The sequence below is a fragment of the Haliotis rubra genome, unplaced genomic scaffold (assembly GCF_003918875.1).
Source record: "Haliotis rubra isolate DU_JTF1 unplaced genomic scaffold, ASM391887v1 Scf128, whole genome shotgun sequence".
NCBI lineage: Eukaryota > Metazoa > Mollusca > Gastropoda > Lepetellida > Haliotidae > Haliotis > Haliotis rubra.
This window is the reverse complement of record NW_025765203.1, coordinates 738,487-762,185: the sequence shown is the minus strand read 5'-3', so window position 1 is coordinate 762,185 and position 23,699 is coordinate 738,487. Positions and strand designations below refer to the sequence as shown.

Below are 23,699 nucleotides of genomic sequence, written 5' to 3'. Positions count from 1 at the left end.
TAATGTCACATTCATTAACTATTAGTTATGGTCACAAACGTTTAAAGCGTTGAGTGTGAATTTGAACATACCTTGAACATAGGCTATGTATATTCACCGGTTGAGAGTGGGTTGGGGAGATGCCTTCCCTACATTTGTTTCGTTTCCGGTGATTTGGTGGGATTCCAGTAATTTCTAAATGTAAGTGGTGTGGCGTGGCTTTTGCTAGAATCCTCTGGAACTGTATATAGGTATAAAAGGGGTTGTTGCTGATATGTATGGAGGGGACTGCTTTGGATTACACGCATCTGTCTGCTAACATCGACGGTTCAAGACCTCTCAAGCGGCCTCGTCTTCATTGAACTTTCAATAGCTGTCAACAATCTTTAATCAGTACATCTGTTTTTACTGGAAATATCAAGACTTTGGGGAGTTAATATTTTAGATTTGTGACCCAATAGTGTTGTATTAGAAATCTGAAGTGTCATTCATTGTAAGCTTGTTTATTCAATATACAATTGAATATTACAGACTCGCCTGTGTTTCATGCTGTGTTTCACAAGCCTTTTATCCCAGTAAATTCTAACCCGTAACAATAGCAGGAGCATTGGAGGCATGTTCTGCCCTGAAACACCCATGGGCGAATACCGTGTTGATTGTTATTAAATATGGTGTAATGTATTATTCTGAAAATTTTGAACAATGCTCCTTTCCTCGTGTATAATCATTGTAAATTAATCAGAGGAAGTCTTCACGCTCAGAACATCAGCACAGTTAGTTCTTAGAAAAAAAACCTCGGGTTCGAATCCTTAAAGATACATTTTGTACCTTCTCCATTGTCTGGAATGAACTAGATGGGGGAAAATTATGAAAAAAACACAACCACAAACTGAATTTGATCAAAGTATCAATTTATTCTTGAAAGTCTTCAATTTAACATTAATATGAACTCTGTGAAGGCCGCTTTTTATACATATTATGACTTCGCAAAATATTTTTGAAATACTCTATTCCAACAAAAAAAATAGATACAATTAGAAAAGGCACAGATCCCAAAAGAGGAAAAATTGGTTCACAATATTGCAGGTACTCTGAAAATATATCTATATAAGGTCAACAAGGAAATAGCCATATATTCCAAGAAAATTGCAGAGAAAGTCAAACAAGATGAAATGTTAAAACACAAAGCATACGCACTGACACAAAAGTTGTACTTTGTTTGGCGTAAAACACGGCTAGTGAACAACATCCCATTTCACAATGCGACTGTAGCGCTACGATAGCCATCAGTCTATGTTAAAACATGGGAGTTACGATCATCTTAGCGCTTCGATCACTTCGCGGAACGGGGCCCGGGTGATTTCGCAATGCAACAATATGATTTTACATGCGCTTGAAGCTCTAACAAATCGAGACACTGTAGAGTTTCCTGATAAAACAATCACAGTCCTGTTGGTTGTAAAACATCTTTCAGTAGCAGCTGCATAATTATATACATACAAATTCGATCAACATATATCCTACTATTCGGTCAGCGGTGTGCACAGGGCATAGTGATTTATAAGGATTCATTGTGATCGGACGGTACATTGGCAACATGGGGACCGCAACATGTACCAGACATGCACACACACTGCAACCTCAACCAATGAGTGAGTGAGTTTAGTTTTACGCCGCTTTTAGCAATATGGCAATATCACGGCGGGGGGACACCGGAAATGGGCTTCACACATTGTAACCATGTGGATAATCGAACGCTTCACCACTAGGCTACCCCACCGCCCCTTAACCAGTGACGAACTACAGACATGTAAAAAAATGTTTAAGTAATAGAAATGTCAACATGTATTGCATTTTTAATCTCATTGCAATTTCACATCTGCCGCCGAGGTTACTTTTATGCAAAATATACAAGGTTTCGTATGCTTTAAAATAGTCTTATCTCCTCAAGCATTATAAGTTAAACTAAATATTCCGTTCAAAATTAATGGGAAAACAAATATAAAGGTAATATTTACAACAATGTATATAGAAATACATGTAAGTCTCAAAATACAAAATGTGTACAAAATAGACACATTTTTCATATTTCCCGACGGCAACATCATCTATTTGCGAAGGCATTTCCGCCCGTAAATGGTCAAAAGCTCAGTTGAATGTGTTTGAATACACTTTGTGTTTGTACAGTTACATATGCAAACATAACTTATAACAATTTGTTGGGTTGACCACAAGAACTCCATAACATATTTACGGTGTCATTACATTTGGCGAGACTCAAGTTGCAGGTCCTGTTTTGCCTCGTACACATGGAGACTCCTAAGAAGACTGTGCGCTCGATAACCATATTGAAACATCTTTCTCAATGCATGGCGAAAACTTACACCTCAAATATACATTGTGTTTCTATGTGGAAGCAAACATTAAAACCAGAACGTTATCAGACAAAGAGATGTTCGTGCGCATTAGATTAAGTACCCTTTGGTACAATATCTGTCCCTTATATCAATGGAAAAGGTAGTATTTCAAAGTACCATCTAGCGCTAAATGATCCTTAACCATACACCTTAATACTGACTGGCGTACAGCTCAAATGGCTTGGTTGAACCGGCCCAAGTTTCGTAATTCACAGCTAAAGTCCATAAGTTCTTAAATTCGACTAACAACATTTAATCATAAATCAAGAGTTTTTACTCAGTTCTCAACCAAGAGTGTTCTAGCCATGTTACGATATAACTAACATCCTTATTTCACTCTAGAACGCTTTGGTACTTCGGCCCGGCTGGGCAACCAGGTGCCATTTCGAACTCTGTGAGAATATCTGTCCCATGGTGCCTTGGTTTTTCTTCACAATCCTCCTCGCTGCCGAGTTGGTTGCTCTTGGGGCCGGGGCCGATGGCGCGGGGAAGCTGCCGGCGTCGTGCATCAGTCGGGACATCCGGCCGCCTTTGCCCAGATTTGCCGAGTCCTCACCCCCCGACGTCACTCGGGGTGCCGGTCGAGCAGACGTCGGCTGATTGCCGTAACTCGTGAACAAATTGCCCATCCGTTTGCCTTGATCAAGCGCTGCGTTGTTTTCAGCTTCCGGTTTAACACGTGGTGCCCCCGCATCGACCGTGGAGTTTCGCCATATTTACACATGATCTTATTCATCTGTTTACCTTTCCCCAACGACGCATTGTTGTCAGCGTCTGGTTTCACTCTTGGAACAGGTTTAGGGGTCTCTGGTAAATCTTTTGGATTGTGTAAAATCGAACTCATTCGACCTCCAAGATCCATAGAAGCATTGACTTGTGCTTCAGGCTTGACCCTTGGTTCCGATCGAGCGGACCTTGGTACATTACCATAGCTTGTAAACAATGCTGCAGTGCCCTTCCCTTTGTGGTTGTCGGCGATACCCGAGGCCTCGGGTTTGACCCTGGCATTGGGACACGCCCCTGGGTCTGGACGGGGCGTAACCTTGCCACCCAACAGAGTGCCAACGTTTCCTGTCCGGCCAAGTTCGTAGTTTTGCTTAGCTGCGTAGGTATTACATTTAGGAACTGGTGGAGGGGCTGCCCCGGGACCCGTGTCCTTGTCGTCGATTGCGAACAAGTTGATTGAACCTTTGTGCTTCCGGGAAATCTCTTCTGCTTCCGGTTTCACCCTCGGCATCTGACGGGGCGTCTGGTACGACCCAGTGGCATCGAACCCGGGGTACGGGGCGCGTGCTCCCTCTGGCATATTACTGGAAAAGAAAGTATTCCATGTAAATTGAAATGACATTCACGTGTTGTCAATTGTTAGTTACATTGTGTACATAATTGAGTGAGTCTAGTTTTAAGCCGTTTTAGCAATATTCCAGCAATATCACGGCGGGGGACACCAGAAATGGACTTCACACATTGTACATATGTGGAAAATCGAACCAGGAACTTTGGCGTGACGCACGAACACTTTAACCACTAGGCTACCCCACCGCCCCTCAATGTGTACTTAAATTGGCATACAAAAGAAAGTAAACAACCGGTGTTTGGGGATTATTTTCCATAAAACAACCACCCGTCGTTAATATTTTGACAGGGGTTTTGATTTTGACCAACTTGTTACAAACATTGAGTACGTGTTGCCAAATCGCCAAAGACATCGTACCCAGCTACGACGTTGTCAGCGCCTCACGTTCCGAGTCCATCGTAGACGATTCAGTCGGTTTTGACGTTTTAATTACATGCCCAAAACTTATCTACAGACCCGGATGCCATAGTCTGCTGATGGTATGCCTTGGACAACCGACTGGTCTGTCAGTATGGCTGTCCACCTGTGACAGTTTAATATATCTCACAGCACCAGGTGTGTACCGTCTTTAGTATGTCAGTTCAGTCACAATACACAAAGTATGGCAAGCTCACGTATGGTTAAATAATGGGAGATGTACAAAGTACGCTCGTAGGCTTTAACATAGACATTTTGATGCTTATATGTACCCCAAGGATGACTTCTTCTGAAAAAGAATGTTGTTTTGTCTCGCATTTTCAAAATAATATTTGTAAAAAGCCATATATTTGTTTCCTCTTGCCCGGTGTGTTCCCATTGCAGAAAACCACCCTTTCTGTTTCCTAACTATGTTCAACCAAAGGTTAAAATGTTGTTTGTTGCATTTTGTTTGTTTGTTTAAACTAATTTCATACATTAGCCACGTTAGGACAATTATACGGAAAACAAGTGTTTCAGTCAATGGTATGCAATACGCGTATCTATGACAAGACAACTATTTTTTCCACAGCTACAAAGTACAATACTGTACAATACTGATATCGACACATAACATGGACTTATCACACCTTTTGTAACACAACTATAAAGTTGATATATATATATAATTAGACGACCTCATACAGTCATAGGTCCTCTAATACTGCCCAGTTCACCATATTTAACAGGAAGTGTCAAACGTACCTGTTTGGTTCTCTAACTAGGATACAACTTCAAAAGTAGGTGAAAATATAAACTGCAGTATAGACTATAATGGGATATGACAATAAGACGAAGTACGTTTTCTCGATCGATACAGGATGACAATGCAATAGACTACAATAAATTAACAATATCAATTAAGTCCATTAATAATACCCAGTTCCATTTATCATTCCATCTGAACTATTATTCCCACAGTCAGGATGCGCTCGATGTTAATTCTCAGCTCCCTGCGGAGAATACAGCCAAAGCTGTTCTCTGAGGAAAACAGTCATGTCAGCACCTCATGCCACTGGTTATCCAAGTACATTAATTGCTTGATGAACAGAGGCAAACGTTTCACTGTGAACATAATAAAACCTGGTAAGACTTATCTTTCTACATCCACATTTATTAATAAATTAGTTCTGAAGCAAAGCGATTTGATCTACATGTACATCATAAATGTTTTAAAGACTATATTACCAAGTGATTTAATTACAAATTTTAAATAAACTACGTTACACAACTACTGAAAATTTTGTTTTTGTAGTTTTTATGTTTTATCAAAAATATTTCGCCCGCCCGCTTTCTGACTGACAGAGGTTGGAGATGAGAAGAACAATCCCCAAAATATACAAATAGTCTTACTGCCAAACGCACATAGAGGCTCACGAACGTCCTCAAGATTGTGAAAATACAGAAAGAGAAAATAACGGGAGGTAACTCTTAAGTCCTTCATGCAGGGATACCATGGTCGGCGTCTTAATTAATTTCCAATGATCAGTAGAATATGTAGTTTCTGAGATAAACGCACCTATTTTACAGCTCAAAAACAGGAAAACAGTGTGCTAACTACGTGCTGTCTATAAAAATGTACGCAGGGACATGTATTATATGTGTATATTATTTTACACATGAAGTTTGGCATCGGCAGAAATCACTGGCAATAAATTCAGACATTTTACTGGATACCTCGATGTATACAGTACACGTCTGAGGACACTTCCGTGGAGGACCACATCAGGTGAATCTAGATCAAAATCAACCCGATACATTGGTTCTTGAACTTGACATTCTAAAAAGTTTTGCTTTCATTTTATAACCATCTCCATACGTAGATCTCTATTTGTATTAACTCATGACAACTCTCTCAGAACGCAAACATTCCTTCCGTGAAACCTTTCTCGCGTAGATGCTACGTCGCTCAGGGAGGTACAGAGTGCGGGGATATCCACAATGATATATTGCAAAAGGTGCGGAGGGACAGTTCATAATTTATGGTACCTAGCCATAAAGTATGAACGGTCCCTAAACTTCCTTTTTTTCGTAACATGTTTCAGAAATACAGATATTATTTATGCTACCTTGAATGAATTGCTCGCACCAAATTTAGAAGCCTGGTCTCCTGAAGTGACGTCCTATACTTAAGAGCAAAAGTTTTTGCAATTTATTTAGCAATAGAAATTGGGGGTCATTCGATTTTTTTACTGTAGCTTATCTGGAGTGCCATGACAAATGCCCTCACGTATGTTCAGTTGTGTGTGTGAGCGTGAGAGTGCGAGTGTGTATGTGTATGTGTGTGTGTGTGTGTGTGTCTAGTAAAAGACGTCATGGCTACACCAAGTTCAGCGATAAGATAGGTACATGAGATGTCTGAACTTATATGATTGGCTGATCTTTACGTTTACATGATGTCACCTGATGGAGTTGTCCTCAAATCCTGGCGCAGAGAGGAATCCAGACTAACCCTTAGTCTCTGATTATATAATCTTGATAAAAAATTAGAAACGAAAAAGTATGTTTAAATTGCAAAGGAGCCCAAGTGAGATGGGAGATTCAGAACCTGGGCCTAGATTTTCGAAACTTTCGTAGCCTTATGAACTTCTTAAGCCCATTCTTTACACATTGGCTATGATCAAAGTTAAGAATTCTTCATTAACTTTGAGGATTTTTATTCCTATTACTTGGTTACAGTTGAACAAGATATATGGGTTGAGTAAAATGTTACAAATTGCATAATAAAAAGCAGGCAGTATAAAGTATTTCGTATTAGGAATATAAATTAAACAATTGAAATGCTATATAGCAATACAGAGCATGTGAAAGAATTTCTAACTTCCAGGACTGCATCTATGACATTCCATTTTCTGTCAAAATGTTTCATGTTATCCTTTTTCTCATCGATAAATTTCTCAGTCTGATAAACGTCCTTTAATAATGATCTGTAGATTGTGAACCTAGGTTTGTGTCCTTTTATGTTCATTACGAAAATGTGGCGCTTTGCTAATAGTATCATGTGGTTGAGTAAATGGTTACCACTGCAAATAGAATATCATGGTTTGACATTTCATATGTTTTACAAAGGGCTTGAGTTACAAAATTGTTAAAATCTGTCCAGAACATTTTGGTGATTGGACAATCAAGTTTAGAATTCTTAGGGCTATGAACGTTTCGAAAATCTAGGCCCTAACCCAGAGAAATCTAGACTTGCATCGTTATGGGTTTCTGCATTGCAGAAAGGGCTGGACGGATGGGGAAATAATGGGGTTTATGACCTATGAGACAGACCGAGACGAATCGTAATTGGGTAAAAGGCTCTTATGTTATTGAGACTGCCTCTCATCTTAGAGTTGAAGTGGGGTTACGTTTCCAAACGGCTGCTGTACGTGAGGGGTATATACAAATGTACAAACAGAAACAACTGGCGTAATAATTACAAAATGTAGTAGCTTTCCGTTAATATTTACTACTGGCTACTGGGGCGGTGGGGTAGCCTTATGGTTAAAGTGTTCACCCGTCAAGCTGAAGATCCGGGTTCGATTTCCCACATTGGTACAATGCGTGATGCCCCTTCTAGTGTCCCCGCCGTGATATTGCTGGAATATTGCTAAAAGCGGCGTAAAACCATACTCACTCACTACTGGCTATTTGCCAGTACTAACCACTACTGATAATTGAGTGCTCTACATGGCAGAATTGTTCTTAAAGTTCTATCTATTTATAGTTATATGTGCCTTGTCAAGCAATAACCACACAGTGACATGTTACATGTGGATATTGACCCAAGTCGAAAACAAATTTAGTTAACCAAACAAACATGTTTGTCAACAATATCACAGTCTTGTGAGACATAACAGTAAACAGACAAATTCTCACTGTTTGTGTCATCTGTGAAAGATGTGACTTTACCTGCCAATTCGTCTATAATAAAAAAAACTCAGCTATTCCAGCGTTTGGATCATATGATTCACGTTGACATCATCATCATCATCATGATGTTCATCACCAACATAAACAATATTTCAAGTATGACTTTTGATGATACGATTCTCTATCACTACATCCTGCTGCTGCTGCTGCTGATCATTGATATGATGGATACTGAAGTTGTAAAGTTTAACATTGATCACAGTTGTGTATTACACCATGTATACCATTATTGTTGGTACTATTCTCTATCACTACATCCTGCTGCTGCTGCTGATCATTGATATGATGGATACTGAAGTTGTAAAGTTTAACATTGATCACAGTTGTGTATTACACCATGTATACCATTATTGTTGGTACTATTCTCTATCACTACATCCTGCTGCTGCTGCTGATCATTGATATGATGGATACTGAAGTTGTAAAGTTTAACATTGATCACAGTTGTGTATTACACCATGTATACCATTATTGTTGGTACTATTCTCTATCACTACATCCTGCTGCTGCTGCTGCTGATCATTGATATGATGGATACTGAAGTTGTAAAGTTTAACATTGATCACAGTTGTGTATTACACCATGTATACCATTATTGTTGGTACTATTCTCTATCACTACATCCTGCTGCTGCTGCTGCTGATCATTGATATGATGGATACTGAAGTTGTAAAGTTTAACATTGATCACAGTTGTGTATTACACCATGTATACCATTATTGTTGGTACTATTCTCTATCACTACATCCTGCTGCTGCTGCTGATCATTGATATGATGGATACTGAAGTTGTAAAGTTTAACATTGATCACACTATTGTGTATTACACCATGTATACCATTATTGTTGGTACTATTCTCTATCACATGTACATCCTGCTGCTATCACTGCTGCTGCTGCTGCTGATCATTGATATGATGGATACTGAAGTTGTAAAGTTTAACATTGATCACAGTTGTGTATTACACCATGTATACCATTATTGTTGGTACTATTCTCTATCACTACATCCTGCTGCTGCTGCTGCTGATCATTGATATGATGGATACTGAAGTTGTAAAGTTTAACATTGATCACAGTTGTGTATTACACCATGTATACCATTATTGTTGGTACTATTCTCTATCACTACATCCCTGCTGCTGCTGCTGATCATTGATATGATGGATACTGAAGTTGTAAAGTTTAACATTGATCACAGTTGTGTATTACACCATGTATACCATTATTGTTGGTACTATTCTCTATCACTACATCCCTGCTGCTGCTGCTGATCATTGATATGATGGATACTGAAGTTGTAAAGTTTAACATTGATCACAGTTGTGTATTACACCATGTATACCATTATTGTTGGTACTATTCTCTATCACTACATCCTGCTGCTGCTGCTGCTGATCATTGATATGATGGATACTGAAGTTGTAAAGTTTAACATTGATCACAGTTGTGTATTACACCATGTATACCATTATTGTTGGTACTATTCTCTATCACTACATCCTGCTGCTGCTGCTGATCATTGATATGATGGATACTGAAGTTGTAAAGTTTAACATTGATCACAGTTGTGTATTACACCATGTATACCATTATTGTTGGTACTATTCTCTATCACTACATCCTGCTGCTGCTGCTGCTGATCATTGATATGATGGATACTGAAGTTGTAAAGTTTAACATTGATCACAGTTGTGTATTACACCATGTATACCATTATTGTTGGTACTATTCTCTATCACTACATCCTGCTGCTGCTGCTGATCATTGATATGATGGATACTGAAGTTGTAAAGTTTAACATTGATCACAGTTGTGTATTACACCATGTATACCATTATTGTTGGTACTATTCTCTATCACTACATCCTGCTGCTGCTGCTGCTGATCATTGATATGATGGATACTGAAGTTGTAAAGTTTAACATTGATCACAGTTGTGTATTACACCATGTATACCATTATTGTTGGTACTATTCTCTATCACTACATCCTGCTGCTGCTGCTGCTGATCATTGATATGATGGATACTGAAGTTGTAAAGTTTAACATTGATCACAGTTGTGTATTACACCATGTATACCATTATTGTTGGTACTATTCTCTATCACTACATCCTGCTGCTGCTGCTGCTGCTGATCATTGATATGATGGATACTGAAGTTGTAAAGTTTAACATTGATCACAGTTGTGTATTACACCATGTATACCATTATTGTTGGTACTATTCTCTATCACTACCATCATTGTTGTTGTTGATGATGTGTCAATAATGGAATGGTAAATTGCATTGCCATGACTATTATGTTGTGATAATGTATTGACATGAATGTTATGTTGTGATAATGTATTGTCATGAATATTATGTTGTGATAATGTATTGACATGAATATTATGTCATGGTAATGTATTGTCATGAATATTATGTTGCAAGTATGTATTGTCATGATTATCTTGTCACGATAATGTATTGTCATGAATATTATGTTGTGATAATGTATTGTCATGAATATCATGTCACGATAATGTATTGTCATGAATATCATGTCACCATAATGTATTGTCATGAATATTATGTTGCAATTATGTATTGTCATGAATATCATGTCACGATAATGTATTGTCATGAATATCATGTCACCATAATGTATTGTCATGAATATTATGTCATGACTATTATGTCATGATAATGTATTGTCATCAATATTATGTTGCAAGTATGTATTGTCATGAATATTATATCACGATAATGTATTATCATGAATATTATGTTGCAAGTATGTATTGTCATGGATATCATGTCATGATAATGTATTGTCATGAATATTATGTCATGGTAATGTATTGTCATGAATATTATATCGAGATAATGTATCATCATGAATATTATATCACGATAATGTATTGTCATGAATATTATGTTACGATAATGTATTGTCATGAATATTATATCACGATAATGTATTATCATGAATATTATATCACAATAATGTATTGTCATGAATATTATGTTGTGATAATGTATTGCCATTAATATTATGTTGTGATAATGTATTGACATGAATATTATGTTGAGATAATGTATTGTCATGACTATTATGTTGTGATAATGTATTGACATGAATATTATGTTGTGATAATGTATTGACATGAATATTATGTTGTGATATGTATTGACATGCTTATTATGTTGTGATAATGTATTGACATGAATATTATGTTGCAAGTATGTATTGTCATGAATATCATGTCACGATAATGTATTGTCATGAATATTATGTTGTGATAATGTATTGTCATGAATATCATGTCACGATAATGTATTGTCATATTTATTATGTTGCAAGTATGTATTGTCATGAATATCATGTCACAATAATGTTTGTCATGAATATTATGTTGTGATAATGTATTGACATGAATATTATGTTGTGATAATGTATTGACATGACTATTATGTTGTGATAATGTATTGACATGAATATTATGTTGCAAGTATGTATTGTCATGAATTTCATGTTGTGATAATGTATTGTCATGAATATCATGTCACCATAATGTATTGTCATATCTATTATGTTGCAAGTATGTATTGTCATGAATATCATGTCACGATAATGTATTGTCATGAATATTATGTTGTGATAATGTATTGACATTGATATTATGTTATGATAATGTATTGACATGAATATTATGTTGCAAGTATGTATTGTCATGAATATCATGACACGATAATGAATAGTGATAATCATGAATATTATGTTGTGATAATGTATTGTCGTGAATATTATGTTGTGATAATGTATTGTCATGAATATTATGTTGTGATAATGTATTGTCATGAATATCATGTCACGATAATGTATTGTCATATTTATTATGTAGCAAGTATGTATTGTGATGAATATCATGTAACGATAATGTATTGTCATGAATATTATGTTGCAAGTATGTATTGTCATGAATATCATGTCATGATAATGTATTGTCATGAATATCATGTCATGATAATGTATTGTCATGAATATTATGTCATGATAATGTATTGTCATGAATATTATGTCATGATAATGTATTGTCATGAATATTATGTCATGAACATTATGTGACGATAATGTATTGTCATGAATATTATATCACGATAATGTATTGTCATGAATATTATGTTACGATAATGTATTGTCATGAATATTATATCACGATAATGTATTATCATGAATATTATATCACAATAATGTATTGTCATGAATATTCTGTTGTGATAATGTATTGCCATGAATATTATGTTGTGATAATGTATTGACATGAATATTATGTTGAGATAATGTATTGTCATGACTATTATGTTGTGATAATGTATTGACATGAATATTATGTTGTGATAATGTATTGACATGAATATTATGTTGTGATATGTATTGACATGCTTATTATGTTGTGATAATGTATTGACATGAATATTATGTTGCAAGTATGTATTGTCATGAATATCATGTCACGATAATGTATTGTCATGAATATTATGTTGTGATAATGTATTGTCATGAATATCATGTCACGATAATGTATTGTCATATTTATTATGTTGCAAGTATGTATTGTCATGAATATCATGTCACAATAATGTATTGTCATGAATATTATGTTGTGATAATGTATTGACATGAATATTATGTTGCAAGTATGTATTGTCATGAATATCATGTCATGATAATGTATTGTCATGAATATCATGTCATGATAATGTATTGTCATGAATATCATGTCATGATAATGTATTGTCATGATTTATTATGTTGCAAGTATAATGTATTGTCATGAATGTCATGAATATGTTGTGATAATGTATTGACATGAATATTATGTTGTGATAATGTATTGACATGAATATTATGTTGTGATAATGTATTGACATGAATATTATGTTGTGATAATGTATTGACATGAATATGAATATGTGTTATCAAATCGATAATGTGTTGCATGTTGTGATAATGTATTGTCATGAATATCATGTCACAATAATGCATTGATATGAATATTATGTTGTGATAATGTATTGACATGAATATTATGTTGTGATAATGTATTGACATGAATATTATGTTGTGATAATGTATTGACATGAATATTATGTTGTGATAATGTATTGACATGAATATTATGTTGCAAGTATGTATTGTCATGAAGATCATGTTGTGATAATGTATTGACATGAATATTATGTTGTGATAATGTATTGACATGAATATTATGTTGTGATAATGTATTGACATGACTATTATGTTGTGATAATGTATTGACATGAATATTATGTTGCAAGTATGTATTGTCATGAATTTCATGTTGTGATAATGTATTGTCATGAATATCATGTCACCATAATGTATTGTCATATTTATTATGTTGCAAGTATGTATTGTCATGAATATCATGTCACGATAATGTATTGTCATGAATATTATGTTGTGATAATGTATTGACATTGATATTATGTTATGATAATGTATTGACATGAATATTATGTTGCAAGTATGTATTGTCATGAATATCATGACACGATAATGTAGTGTCATGAATATTATGTTGTGATAATGTATTGTCGTGAATATTATGTTGTGATAATGTATTATCATGAATATTATGTTGTGATAATGTATTGTCATGAATATCATGTCACGATAATGTATTGTCATATTTATTATGTAGCAAGAATGTATTGTGATGAATATCATGTAACGATAATGTATTGTCATGAATATTATGTTGCAAGTATGTATTGTCATGAATATCATGTCATGATAATGTATTGTCATGAATATCATGTCATGATAATGTATTGTCATGAATATTATGTCATGATAATGTATTGTCATGAATATTATGTCATGATAATGTATTGTCATGAATATTATGTCATGAACATTATGTCACGATAATGTATTGTCATGAATATTATGTTGCAAGTATGTATTGTCATGAATATTTTATCACGTTAATGTATTATCATGAATATTATATCACGATAATGTATTGTCATGAATATTATGTCCTGATAATGTATTGTCATGAATATTATATCACGATAATGTATTGTCATGAATATTGTGTCATGATCATGTATTGTCATGAACATTATATCACGAGAATGTATTGTCATGAATATTATATCACAATAATGTATTGTCATGAATATTGTGTCACGATCATGTATTGTCATGAACATTATATCACGAGAATGTATTGTCATGAATATTATATCACGATAATGTATTGTCATGAATATTGTGTCACGATAATGTATTGTCATCAATATTATTTTGCAAGTATGTATTGCATTGAATATTATGTTGTGATAATGTATTGCCATGAATATTATGTTGTGATAGTGTATTGTCATGAATATTATGTCATGATAATGTATTGTCGTGAATATTATGTTGTGATAGTGTAATGCCATGAATATTATGTTGTGATAATGTATTGTCATGAATATTATGCCACGATAGTGTATTGCCATAACTATTATGTCATAAATAATAGTGTCATGACATTCACAATCATATAAGCATAAAAGACTAGGAAACAGGATTAAAGCCAGATTATAGAACTTTGGAACTATGGCTCATTCACTGAGATTGAGGAGTGATAACTGAACTGATAAGCATAATGGCATACAACTAGACCTTCCTTAAAACAATCATAGATACACAGAGTGTTCTTTGCATACCATGTATACAGCAGAAGCAAAATGAGGTTCTTGACTGTTGCGGATATTTTATAACATTGCGTGCTCAGTTTTCATTACGAAAACCTATCCCCAACAATATTATGATCCTCTTTTTTCCTTGTGTGTGTGTGTGTGTGTGTGTGTGTGTGTGTGTGCGTGCGCGCGTGCATGCGTGCGTTTTGGGGGGTGTATGTGTTTTGTTGAAGGCTAGAATGCACTTTACCGGGCGCAGCCCTCGCTGCTCCCTTTACGATCCTTAGGGTTAGGGTTAGGCACCCTTTACGATCCTTAGGGTTTAGGGTTAGGCACCCTTTACTATCCTTGGGGTTAGGCACCCTTTACGATCCTTGGGGTTAGGCACCCTTTACGATCCTTAGGGTTAGGGGTAAGGGTTAGGGTTAGGGAACCCCAGCAGCGCTAATTAGTCTGAAAAAGTGCGCCCGGTAAAGTGCAGTACTCCCTTGTTGAATTATTAAACAAAAATTCAACGATATGAACATATACGATTATAAGCTTACTTTGTTTCTAAATTGCTTGAAGAAAGATCACACTGTGCATTGAATTTAATGACTATCAAAATGCCGACATTTATTGTAGATCATATTATCAATGTTATAATAAACAGGGCAAATGACGTATAAGAGTTACCATGTTTAAAATCGCACAAATCAGTCTACATTCGCCCTCAAATCGATACCTTAAGTGATCAACACCTTTTGTGGTTGAATCCATCAATACCTTTCATGGACACAATCCATCAAGTTTAACAGGCCAACATAATCTATATCACTGACATTGCCTTTTGCGATCCTTGCTGTATCCTAAAAATATTTTATATTTAACACAATATTTTCAAATTAGAATCCGTTTCCTGTTCAAACAGACTTAGTCATCATGTGAACGGATTTCACAGTGACGGTGATCACTTCCGTGTCAACACATACTTTGCCCCCATGTGCAGATCGATAAAAACCGTGGTTTGTTCAAAAATACATGAACCCTCGATACAGTCAAGTTGCGTGCAGACTTGGTCGATCATACACTTGAGAAATAAAACACCTATTGCCCTCTAATCTTTAGCGTCATCTGTGTTTTGGTGTTGTAATCGCATAAACAATCGCCCGATTCTTACCTGCGAACACCTGCCAATCAGTCGGGGAGGGAAGGGATGCTTTGACGCGATCGATAACAGTAACTTGGTCCGGTATATACGTTACTTATGTCATAACATCTTCTATCCAAACAAGAAAACCTTGGCACAAGCTCAGACGGCGATATTTTAAACTGGGTCGATTGCAGTTGAAGAAATATATGCGTAGCTATGGTAAACAAACTCTTCTCCCGTGAGTCAAAGCCTCGTTTTCATCTCACTTCCGGTTGAGAGGGAAATAACCGAAACTTGTTTTGTTCGGTCAGTCGCCTCATTCCGATCTCGGATACGAAGGCCGGTCACGTTGTCAGCGAACTTGGAACTGTTCGTGTAGAGTTTCTTTAACAGGTAAGAGGTCCATTCGATTAGATAATGTGGTCATTATGGAGTGACACATTACACAGGATTTCATACTATATTTTTTGAATGGCAATGTCGCCGATGTCGATTGTCATTTTGAAAACGTGCTGGGCCTATCGCTTCGTCTGTTTAAAAGCGTGGCTTTAAATTGAATTGTACCGCGTTTTAAAGCCTGTTTCAAGGAAGTGTCAGTTAAACCCAAAGAAACTTTTAATGCCAACAAGACGGCTGGTACTGTTGACAGTTGTGTTCATACACAACACGTGTTTACCCAACCAAATGTGCCCCACTCGATGGGGGATCCAATGCATTATTAGAATCAAATGAGCTCGTGGGCAACCCGACAGGCGAAATGTGGAAGCAATCTGCATGGGTCCATAACGAAATGGTTTGGGGCCAGTGTGATTGATGTCAGTGTTTTTGATGCACGGATTTGACACTAACAATCAGTAGATCTAAACTCTACGTTACCGGGTGCGTGTTGCTAGATTTTGATACTGGCACTAAAACCGTACATTTAGATCTAAGTTTTCGGAGCACTAGAAGTGTTGAATGAATAAGTTGCAAGATGATTATAAAAGTAAAAGTTATAATTTTATACACCGTAATAAAGATGTTATGGACAACCCATTGTTTAGTTAATCTCACATGCAATGACAATTTGTCCTCACTTATGTAGCGTTGTGTGTGTATCTATAGTAATGTAAATATTTGTGTGTGCGCTCACCTGCTCGCGCGCGTGCGTGAGTGTGTGTTCGCGCGTGTCAACAAAGGGTGTCTTGGCTATAAGCTCATCGATTAGATACGAGATGTCAGCACTGATAGGTTGTTTGACTGTGTGATGTACAGTCGTGTAAACACACGGCGTGTGTGTCTGACCCACCCAAGTATCTTATCACTGGACAATGTATGCATTGTGTACATTTGCAATAAAATCAGATTACAGATCTAAGAACTGTTATGGAACTGATAAACGTTTTGATATAAGATGCTCACCCACATGTAATGATATGATAAAAATTAAGCCTACACAGAGCTGCATCTTTATATATACTTGCATTCTATATAATGATGATTGATCCATAAGTATATATATATATAAATATATGCGCGTGACACTAAAACAGATGTATTGATATTATTGTTATAACTATCATCATCATTGTTATAATTATGAATATTATGATCATATGAGATAACCGGTCATTGTGCTCACAGTTCAAGATGCGACAAGTTCATGACCTATAACCACCGTTAAAACGGAAGGGCTGGATGCAAGTTTGTCCACTTACTTCCAATAATGGAAGCGTTTACCCGTAAATGCATGCAGGAATGTGGGCGGAACAAGCTCCTGTTGTTGAACAGAACCAGCGAATGTTAACTTGACAGTCTGCATTGAGCCCCACAGCAGGGCGCATGGAGAACCCCTTCTATTGACTGAAAGGTGGAGAAATATGAGGTGTTCGGGCTCACAAACTGCGACACTTACACCCCAAGGTCGTTGGGATATGTACCGATCATGCGTTAAGGAAGATTGTGAAGCGGAGTAATAACAGGAAATAACCAGATTGTTTACACGCGTTAAGTTGTATTTCGAATTCAATGACATCATCAACCGCCTGATGCTGTAACAGTGATGTAATCAGCTGGTAATGAAGCATGAATATGTTGTAATCTGTGGAGTGTTTAACATCCCAGATGTCCACGTGGTGAACGGTTCTCCACAGACTCAACACCATTATTGTCTCTAAGAAGGGCCGGTGCAGGGGTGGAAATAACCCATTGCCCGACGCCCGAGTCCAGTGTTTTTTTCTGTCGGGCAAGCAAATTTGTATATCACACTGTACCGGTGTCCAGTTGATATTCCAATGTTAATTATGTTGTTTATTTAAAAAATCAACAAGAAAACGGCCAGTATAGTGGAAAAATTATCAGGGCAAGTGATTTTACATGTGTCACTGTACCGGAGTACAATAGCGATTTTAAAGTTATTTCCACCCCTGCGTCGTAATGTAGTATAGTTGTACTGTTGTTTAACGCCGCACTCTGCAATGTTCCAGCTATATGACGGCGGTCTGTAAATTATCGAGACCGAACCAGACAATCCAGTGATCAACAGCATGAGCGTCTATCACGCAATTGTGTCAGCCAAGTCTGGGAGCCTGACCAACTGATCCCATTAGTCTCCTCTTACGACAAGCATGTGTTGCTGTCTTGCTGAAAACGAATTCTAAGCCAGATCTTCACGGGTGGTGGTATAGAAGACAGTGGGAGCAGTGGTGATGCGGTAACGCGCCCCATCAAGGGTTGTCTGTCAAGGTCTGGCAGGAGGCGGTGTTGCCTGGAAGTAAAGGGTGTGATCCTCGCGCAGAAATACCGGATTCGATTCCCGACATGGGCACAATGTGTGAAGGACATTTCTGGTGTGATATTGCTAGCATACAGCTAAAAGCGAGTAAAATCCGACTCAGTTTTAATGTTATGTCTCAGCAATCATTGTGACCACCCAATACCCAATTTACCCTAAACGTGTATTTAGGAACGAATGTGGGGAAGCCCGCGGGGTGATGTGGCAGTCTGGGTCACAGTGGGAAGTCGTCTGGAGATCCGTCCCCCGCTGCGTGCCTGCCGCTGCCCCGGCCGACGTTGTCAGATGTTGCCGACTGATGTTGACTTTAACACGGAAATTACATAACGCACGTCGTGGTGTCTTGGCGTGAGAGAGCGGATTCTTCACGTCCCTGTGTCGCCTCAAAACATTTACACTTCTTTAACTGGACTTCGTTTTGTCTCCGAAATTAGATACATTACATAACTACATGGCTAGCTGGAGACATGGAAACATTTTAGTCCCTATATACTGACGCAAGAAATAAGGCAACGGTAGTTTCAGGAATGTTATAGCGTAAGATGTGGTATGTACTCCGGTGTGGAGACCTATGGCATGCTGAACACACCGGATGTTAAGTCGTATGTTGCAATCCCGTTGATTCGAAATAATTGATGTGAAGCATTTGTGACTGAACACAGCGGGAAAATTATATCTTTTCAGATATTCTAACATTATGCATGTAGGTATGAGAATGCATGTACTGAGCTGAGAGTTGAGGTCATGGAATATGACATTGTGTATATCTTACTATTTATTTATTTATTTATTTATTTATTTATTTATTTATTTATTTATTTATTTATTTATTTATTTATTTATTTATTTATTTATTTATTTATTTATTTATTTATTTATTTATTTATTTATTTATTTATTTATTTATTTATTTATTTATTTATTTATGAATGAATGACCTGGCACTGTTCCATTAAACATATTACGTTTCTACTAAAATAAAGTTACGCAATTAACGACCATGTGTATTATAACAATCCTATAATTTGGATCACTTTGGAGGCCATATGTTCAATCGTCTAATTATATAGTCGTCATTATCAAAATCACCCCTCGGCCCGAATGCCATTTTACAACACCCGTGGAAGGGGACGCAACTCTTGTTACCAATCCGGGAAGCCCTCGGGGTATCTTGTGCAATGAATTGTATCCCGAGTCTACGCAGGAGTAGCCAGACTGTAGTTTAAGTCGCGGGAGTCGGGTGACCGTGTTTGTTGAGCATTTACCCGATCTGACCGATAACGGGTAGAAAAGAGCGCTCCTGAAAGGTAAACATTCCTTCTTTTCTCATTGTCATTGAAGATTAGTAGCGTGTTTTAAGTGACGTCACTGTGTTGTGTTCAACTCTATGATAGACGTACATCTCAAGGGATCGACGCTCAACAACACACACTGATCTTGTATGGCAAGCCGTTTTACATATATACCATACAGAGTTAACATTCCACACCTGGATAGTATGCAAACTAAATTAACATTCCGTATCTACATACAAGTATACAGAAAAGGATGGATACATATATGTTTTGAAATATTTTGGGTGGAATGTGAAACACGTTTTTTCAATTCATTGTTTAAGTAACTGAAAAAAAAAACCCAACTCTTCTTTTAGGTATGGCACTTGGTATGCGCCAAATATATCCTATTTTATCACATCAGGTACGTGGGTGGTTTTCACTTGGGTTTGCCGTCACATATTATATGAACACAATATGAATGTTTTGTAAACACGGCGGGTATGTTGTTTCATCGCACACACACAAGCGCGCGCGTGTGTGTGTGTTGTTTTACTGTTGAGACTCATGAGGTGTGTTTTGTTTCACACTTTTTTCCGAACGTATATGTTGTTTGATCACATCACATGAGCTTGAGTCTGTTTTAACGTACGATGGTTTGTCATGCAGGTTAGAATGTGTGTGTGGCGGGTTGTTTTGTGAAAGGTAATATACTATAGTATGTATCTATATGTATGTAATGTACCTCTGATCGTCCAATGTCGATATGAGCTGTTATATGATTAGACATCACTTCCGAGACAAGTCCAACATTGGTTCGTGAATATTTTCTCAATATATAGATATAATGCAGGCTGAAATGCACGTTTTAACGTACACTTAAATCTTTCTACACCACCAGACTTACTAAGTTTATCATTGCAAAGTTGATGCAAGAGGTTTAGTTAGGGACACGTGTATTGTATTCATTATCCGATTAAACAGGCTGTGTCAGCGTTATCTAGCCCGCATGTTTACTATTAGCCAGCCCCAAGCTATGCACGTAACAGGAAGTATTAGCTGAATGAGAGTCATGATAGTGTTGTCAGTCGACGCCGAGGGTTGCCGATGGCGAGAACGCCTAAGGGCAAGGTCCCTGCTTTTACCGCCTGGTAAACTGCCTCAAAAGGTGTAATTGAATGTTCAGTGAAAGTAAACAAAAGTTGCTAAAATGAGGGGAAACTATAGAAGCTCATTAAGGCATTGACAAAATATTGCCGTATAAAGTTCAAGTTCAGTAAGTTTTTAAGGTCACGGTAGTCATTCCTTCAAAGTTAGTTATTTCCACAACAACCAATATTGTAGGCCGTATCTCCTCGTAGTATGTAGACATCGACTGTAGGGTCAGTGGTACTCCCGTCATGATATTATTTAAACCTACATAATATGCGCGTGTTTCATGAGTGAATTATGCCGTTTCATTGCCAGTGTTCTAAAGATCTGGCTGAACATGCTTTTGGCGGGTTCACAGCGTGATAATTTATTAGCCTCTTTTGCCGAAAGGCTAACATGCCTGAAATCTACCTGCGGCCCAGTGGAAAATACTGAACGTCTCAAGATTAAGCTGTCTGCAGTCTTTAGGGGATTAGAAGTCTTATGTCGTAACTTCATCATAATTGCAATTGAACGTTGAAGGTAATTCGACAATAATTGTTATCAACTGGCAGACTTCCTTAATTTGATCAGTTTAATGGTTTTACGAGACAGGACCAGCAAAAGAAGTTTGTGTCGTCAGTATGACGAATTTACGTGCCTAGAGCTATTGCAGAGTCGTGTTTTTCTGGACTGTTTTTATTAATATTTCCTGCACAGTATTCATGCCATTGATGTATCGGATGTACGTCGGGGAAAGGGTTAAGATGAACATGATTTGATTGCAATCTCCACCTTCGCCTGTAGTCATGTTTTAGGCGTCTTACCTCCACCCAGTTGGGATTTCCCAGTCAGCGCCTTCTTTATTTCCGATTTATCGACACATCAAGCAGAGAAAAACGTGTCCTTTTGTGTCGTTTGTGGTGGTGATTGTGATTGATTTGGCAATGAATATGTTTCCGTTTTACCTCTAAATGTCAAACCATAACTTTGAATGTTTTAGAGCCACACCCACCACACATAACGTTGGCGACTTTTTACAAGGAAACATGTTTATGTTCGATGTGTCTTTTGTATAGTTTCAAACTCGTCACATAAACACACACATCACAAGTTCACCTCTGAAGAACTTCAATACACAGTATATCATTTAGCGTTTGGTGCAACGAGCGTTTTGCGCACGCGTAACCAGACGAACAGCGTAACTCCAGCCGTGATCCAGTCTATTAAAATGCTCTTATATTCATCATGGTGATGTACAGCGCTGTCTGTTTTCATTATGCGCACCCCGGGCTTGTGTTCCACCACTGTGTCGCCTCTGTACCCACTTAATCAGCCATGAAACTCACGATTGCAATCTTGGAATCAGCAGATTTGTACCTGCCCGCGGAAGCATCTTTCTTCCTTGACGAATCTCTGTAATCAGAGAATATGTGCTCGGAGTCGCTAGGGCTGCCTCATTTGTAGCTAACCTCATCCAAATGGTGGCGTGCCGTTACTTGATATCGCAGAAGATACGCCTTCACTAATGGTCACGTTTTTGTTTTGTTTCTCGTTAAGTGTATTGCCAATGTGTATGTCGGTTAATTTATCAAGCAGCGACGGTAAAATTGATGTGAACATATTTTTGAGGTCTTCCTTTCAAAATGATCAGTGTGATACATTGACGGTTGTCAAATAACATATCACAAAGAGCTAGACTTTCGGCGCGATGTTCCAGCAGAAGGGACTCCAGTTGCATGACGTACAGCTTTCTTCCGGCCATGCGCGCGAAGAGTTCCGGAAACTCTTTTAACCAGACTCAAGCCCGTAGCATGTATGAGGGTACTTTGTGAGTACATCGGCGAATTTCACTTCCAGTAGAATATATACACCACAAAGGTTGGGATGGTTAGATCGGAAATTTGTTATTCTAGCAAGGATGATCGGTTCCTTATTGTCAACTGACAACCATGATCAGCTTATACGGGCCCTGTTCTTGCACTTGTCTTGGTGTACAATGAGTTGTTATAAGATACTGTACAGTGTGTGCATATGTGTTTACTGTAACATGTGTTATATTTGGGATTACACTTTCTTAGTAAAGTACAAATTCTAGTACTTTTTGAGTTGAGCCCCATCCGGGATTCGAACTCACACCCTCAGAGTCAGGCACCCAATCGCCAGCACACAAAGTCAGCCGCCTAACCCACTCAGCTACCGCGACTTCCACAAAAATGGAAGTCGGACAACTGGTAGTCTAGACTAGACTAGAATTTGTACTTTACTAAGAAAGTGTAATCCCAAATATAACACATGTTACATTTGACCACTTTCTAAATGGCATTGTGTAATCATAGCTTTCGGCCGTGGGAGCCGTGCCAATTAACACTTATCAGAGGGGTACACAAAGCCCACAGTCTAGACTACCAGTTGTCCGACTTCCATTTTTGTGGAAGTCGCGGTAGCTGAGTGGGTTAGGCGGCTGACTTTGTGTGCTGGCGATTGGGTGCCTGACTCTGAGGGTGTGAGTTCGAATCCCGGATGGGGCTCAACTCAAAAAGTACTAGAATTTGTACTT

General features: G+C 37.4%; 2 protein-coding genes across 3 annotated transcripts in view; one reads left to right on the top strand and one right to left on the bottom strand.

Moving 5' to 3' along the window:
- Window positions 1–869: 869 nt before the first annotated feature.
- On the bottom strand, window positions 870–16,200 carry LOC124266757. Its single transcript, XM_046701543.1, is given in 3 exon segments — window positions 870–3,084; window positions 3,087–3,706; window positions 15,989–16,200. Coding segments are annotated over 2 exon segments (966 nt in total). The 5' UTR covers window positions 3,703–3,706; window positions 15,989–16,200; the 3' UTR covers window positions 870–2,734.
- A 37-nt stretch (window positions 16,201–16,237) lies between these two features.
- Window positions 16,238–23,699, top strand: part of LOC124266758 — a 38,289-nt gene continuing 30,827 nt past the window's right edge. Inside the window, exon 1 of one of the 2 annotated variants that reach the window (XM_046701547.1) lies at window positions 16,238–16,354. The gene's annotated coding sequence lies outside the window, so the exon portion shown is untranslated. Of the gene's footprint in view, window positions 16,355–19,913; window positions 20,042–23,699 lie in introns of those variants that run through there. The other variant, XM_046701548.1, reaches the window with a different exon arrangement.